The sequence below is a fragment of the Rhincodon typus genome, chromosome 26, assembly GCF_021869965.1.
Source record: "Rhincodon typus isolate 14 chromosome 26, sRhiTyp1.1, whole genome shotgun sequence".
Classification (NCBI taxonomy): domain Eukaryota; kingdom Metazoa; phylum Chordata; class Chondrichthyes; order Orectolobiformes; family Rhincodontidae; genus Rhincodon; species Rhincodon typus.
Window position 1 is genome coordinate 2,758,834 of NC_063357.1, and position 5,492 is coordinate 2,764,325.

At 42.8% G+C, this 5,492-nt stretch overlaps 1 protein-coding gene across 1 annotated transcript in view; it reads left to right on the forward strand.

Annotated features, from left to right (window-relative positions):
• eral1 (Era-like 12S mitochondrial rRNA chaperone 1) overlaps positions 1–3,236 on the forward strand; it is a 14,124-nt gene extending 10,888 nt beyond the window's left edge. The window contains exon 11 of the mRNA XM_020512101.2: positions 1,763–3,236. Coding sequence (XP_020367690.2) covers positions 1,763–1,885 — 123 coding nt within the window. The 3' untranslated portion in view covers positions 1,886–3,236. The remainder of the gene's footprint in view (positions 1–1,762) is intronic.
• The last annotated feature ends 2,256 nt before the right edge of the window (positions 3,237–5,492 follow it).

Sequence of the window (5,492 nt, forward strand, 5' to 3'; positions counted from 1 at the left end):
CAGCATCATAGGAGCAGAGAGGCTGACGTTTCAGGCCTAGACCCTCTGCTCCTATGATGCTGCTTGGCCTGCTGTGTTCATCCAGCCTTGCACCTTGTTGTCTCGAAATTAAAGGAGAGCTCTGTTTGTCCTTTGCATAAGCTACTGCATATTTGCCTTGTTTGCAATGCCATATGTTAGTCTGTTCATCCCTTCAATTAAAGATATCTTGAATTCATTTATTCCCTGAACAGCCTAGTTGTTGTTTTAAAGTGATGTCCCTTTATTCCAGACCATACTAATCAGAAGAAATGGTTCTTCTGCATTTATCATATCAATTCCTTTAACAGGAACAAAAGCAGAAGTTGCTGGAAAAGCTCAGTATGTCTGGCAGCATCAGTGAAGAAAAATCAGAGTTAACGTATCTGGTCCAGTGACCATTCCTGCTTTTTCCCCATAACCCTTGATTGTTTTACTGTTTAAAAATATGTCTATCTCAGCTTTGAATATACTTAATGACCCAGCCTCAATAGCCCTCTGCAGTAAAGAATTCCACAGATTCATTACCCTCTAAGGGAATGAATTTCCCCCTTAAGTGGATAACCCCTTACTCTGAGATGATACCCTCTGATGGGATGGAAGGTGTGTGATTTATAGATATTAAAATATAATTTATTTTTGAATTTGGATTTTTAAAATTTGAACTTGTGGTAAATTTGGTTTTGGTTTTAGTCCCTCGTGGGCATCACTGGCTGGGCCAGTATTTATTGCCTATTCCTTGTTACTGTTACCTTTCTGTGTCTGATGAACTCAAGTATATCTGGGGTGATGTCTTTTTAAAAACAGTCTGGGAGAAATACTTTAGGAAGCAAGTGGGAATTTATTTACATTAGGAGAGTTTATAAGCTAACAGAGTTATCGGTGTATTAAAACAGAACTGCGGATGTTGGGAGATTTGAAACAAAAACCAAGTGTTGGTGAAACTCCACAGGTCTGGCAGCATCTGTGGGAAGAAAGCAGTGTGAACATTTCAAGTCCACTAATGCTGCCAGACATGCTGGGTTTCGCCAGCAATTTCAAAGTTAACAGTGTAGCCCATTAAGTTTTCAGATAGAAAATTCTGTATGTTATTTGGACTTGGTGGAGCATATAGCATCGGAGGAAAAAGTTAATTTTTCATTTCAGTTTGGGAGTTCTGCGGGGTCCTTAGCTGTATGTGTAAAGCAGCTGCTCCTGAGAAAGGAAAAGATAATTTGGAATTGTTAATACCAGGTTAACCTCTGTGTAAGGTAAGTTTGAAGAATCACACCAAAAGTGTTTAGTTAAAACCTTGAATAGAATTATGTAAAGCTGAGAAAGTCAGAGCGCAGTTATGAGAAATCAAAGGAGAGGCAACTAGATTCTCATGACTAGGAATTGAAGTCTCAACCAAGTCAAGCTGTGTAGGATAGAGAGGGCATTGTCTGTGTTTGAGGACTGGCATGGGATGCTGCTGGGAGTAATGGGATTTTATTATAACTGTGTGCTTTGAAATCTTTAAATATGTGTTGTATGTAAATTGTTTTGTGTGTATGATTTTTATCTTTATTTCTGTAATAAACATGTTTTTTCTAAACCAAATCCCAACCTGCAGCATTATGTGCCTGTGTTTCAGTGAAAGACTACCTTGTTAAAACCAAAATAAAATGAAGTATCAAACCGTATTTTATTCTGGGACCTGACTTGTCTGGTAATAACATAGAGATCATAGCACTCAGTTTGTTTTGAAATTTTGTCTCCACAGAAATTGTTAATTGGGCAGGGAGGTCAGCTGATCGGTAAAATTGCCCAGGACGTGGGCCAGGATCTAATGAACGTCTTTCTCTGTGACGTACACTTGAAGCTGTGTGTGAAAGTGAAGAAGTGACTCTGCCATTCCTTGCTGCCTTTCAGAAGTGACTTCTTGCTGCCCCTATCTGAACTCAGCCCCTGAGCATACAGTTTCTTCTGTGATTGCGATCCACTCCGTCAACCTTCTGTCATCTCTCTGAGCCGCATGCCCATTGTGAAAGGGCGCTGGAGTTTGCTGGGAGCATGGATCAAGGTTCTTATTTTGAGGAGCCCTATTTTAATAATGCATTGTTGGCAAGCACTTCTTGTTGCTGAAGCAAATGTGACCGAAGCAAACTATGGGGTGGAGTTGAAAGTGGCACGATGCTGATGGATCACAGGGCCTGCTGTTGTGAGGTGTTTTCCTGTGATCATGTCGGACCAGGAGTCCTGAGGAAGGGGTAACACTGTTGGTAATGCTGAGCTGAAAGTAGTGTTCTCTTATGATTCATTGTCAGTGTGTGACTCTCGCTGAGTGATGGCCTGTCCGTAGCGATCGGAGATGGGAGTTAGGTTAACGCTGAGGTGTTTGCTAGGATGCTTCAGAGTTGGGGGTGGGGAGGGAGTTAGTTAGCTCAGTTGATTGGACAGTTGGTTTGAAATGCAGGTAACGCCAACAGCCTGGGTTCAATTCCTGCACTGGCTGAAGATACCATGAAGGACTCTCCACTTCAACCTCTCCCCTATCCAGAGGTAAGGTGACCCTCAGGTTAGACCACCACCTGTTCTCTCTCTCTTGCGCGCTCTCTCTCCCCTTCTCTCTCTCATTAGAGAGAGCAGCCCTATGGTCTGGTAGGACCGTGGTGACTTGACCTTTCGCTTTCAGAAAGCAATTGAATGAGGCACGTTGGTGTTTGGGACTGGAGTAACATTTGGGCCAAGCCTGGGTAAGGACCCACCATGGAATACACCATTAAACCAGGTGGCAACTTGACAAACTGACGGGTGATTTTAAAAAATTAATACTGATTTATCTCCAGAATTTTAAACTGTATTCAAATTCTCAAATGAGATTTAAACCTGTATTCTCTGATCCAGCAACACTGACATGTCCAAAAGTCTCCTTTCATTTGTCTGCTCCCAGTGTCTCTGATATTTACCAATCCTGTGTCTTGGCAACAGCGTTGATTCCTCAATGATGTGAGCTAACTGTCTCAAAATCTCCCACAGCCAAAAAGAGTGACCAGATTGGGGTCTCTCGGCACAGACTGGCCTGGACTGTGATTATTTCAACAATTATTGCATTTGATATTTAAGGGATAATTTAAAATCTTGTTTGATCTGTGTCTCGTTTCGGAATTCTACACCATCTGAGCTATCAGGCTGTGGAGTTTAGTTTGTGTTTGATTATAAAATGTCAGAACTCAATTAAAAGGTTTTCAGCAAAATCCTTGTTTTCTGTCTGTCCTTATCTGATAGCCCTCTCGTTCTCCAGAACAGTGTAAGAATTAGCTCTGAAATAAAAAGTACTGTGGTTCCATAGAAGAATCATAAGAAATAGGAGCGGGAGTGGGCCATTCGGCCCCTCAAGCCTGATCACTATCCAACAAGATTATGGCTGATCTGCCCAAGTCTCCACTCCTATTGTGCCAGTTCACCATGGCTCTCATCACCTTGATATTTCAAAAATCTATCCACATCTTTAAATACTTTCAGTGACCCAGGATTCACAACTGCGTGGGGTAGAGAATTCCAAACATTCCATTACCCTCTGGGAGAAGAAATTTCTTCACAACTCAGTTTTAAATGAGTGTTCCCCTTATTCTCTAACTATGGAGATTCCCCCATGAGTGGAAATATCTTCTCTTGTCAAGCATCCTCAACCCTACCATATTCTTAAAATCTCAATAAAGGCTTTTAAACCATTTTGTTGTTCTTAATAAGTCAACCCTTCATCCCAGAAATCAGCCCAGTGAATCTCTTCTGAGCTGCCCCCAATGCCAGCACATCCTTTCTTAAATATAGGGACCAGAACTGTAAAGTCCTCTCGGTGTGGCCTCACCAATACCCCATACAGTTGTAACAAGTGTTGACCTTTTAAACGCCAACTCCTTTGCAACAAAGGCCAAAATTCCATTTGCTGCCTTAGTTACTTGCTGCAGCTGCGTGTGAACTTTTCTAACTGTGCTTCAAGCACAAGAACACCCAGTCAAAACATTAACTCACCTGTGTCCACAGACGCTGTCAGACTTGCTGAGTTCTCCAGCATACTGTGTTTTTAATTAAAATAATTTGCTGATCCTTCATGGGGTCGCCTTGCAGCCTATCCTGGGCTACAAGCCTATCATCGCTCTCTCTCTTCCAAAGGTAGAAAGAAGCAATCAGCTTGCATTCTGACTCCTACCTGCTTATTTAACTTACCTGCAGCTTCCAAACTGAAGCCCCCGAGAAGCTCCACTTATGCAATTAAAGTTTTACTTTGCAAATGTGTCACTTGATTCTATTTCTGGGTTTTGTCTCCTTACACTGTATATATTTATCACAGGTTGCAGAGGGGAAAAGAAAGTGCTTTTTATTCCATTTCATTCCTGTAGTGAGGTGACCAGCTGTGGAGATCTATTACAACAAGCAGGTTGCTGTGTTGAACACTAGGTGTCTCTAGCACTCAGTTAATGGCACATTTTGACAATTGAAGCAAATAACTGTGGATGCTGGAGATTTGAAACAAAAATCAACAGACATTGCTGAGGAAACTCAGCTGGTCAGTCTCCATCTGTGAAGAGAAAACAGCATTTATGTTCTGAGTCCTGTGACCCTCCTTCAGAACTGATAGCAGCTGGGAAAAGGTGGTATATTTGCTGATGACAGGGGAGGAGTGAGCAAATAGTTGGAGACGGATTCCAGAGAGTGAGTGAGGGGGAAAAATTAGTGGGCAGACAAAAAATTTGTTGATGGTTGACCAGAGACAAGCCTGAGAAATGATAATGGTGCTTATGAGTAGGTGAAAATGGGTTGGCTGTGCTGAAAGGACATGGAAGTAAGTATTCAGGCTCAAAAATCGTTAAACTCTATATCGAGTCCTGAAAGCTGTAAGGTACCAAGGCAGAAAATGTGTTGTTCTTCCAGCTTGCACTGAGCTTCGCTGGAGCACTGCAGGAAGCCTGAGACACGCATCTTGGCCAGGGAACACAGTAGTGCGTTGAAGTGGCAGTCAACTGGAAGCTTGGGATAACACAGTGTGGAGCTGAAGGAACACAGCAGGCCAGGCAGCATCAGAGAAGCAGGAAAGTTGACGTTTCGGATCGGGGCCCTTCAGAAATGGGCTTTCCTGCTCCTCTGATGTTGCTTGGCCTGTTGACGTTTCGGATCGGGGCCCTTCAGAAATGGGCTTTCCTGCTCCTCTGATGTTGCTTGGCCTGTTGTGTTCCTCCAGCTCCACACTGTGTTATCCCTGACTCCGACATCTGCAGTTCTTGCTATTCCTAACTGGAAGCTTGGGTTTTTTTTTTGTGGACAGAATGTAGGTGTCTGTGAAGTGGTCATCCAGTCCACATTTTGTTTCCCCAGTGTAGAGGAGACCGCATTGTGAGCACTGAATACAGTAGATTGGATTGAGAGAAGTGCAGGTAAATTGCTACTTCAACTGAAATAGAGATGGTAGGAACTGCTGATGCAGGAGAATCTGAGATAACAAGGTGTAGAGC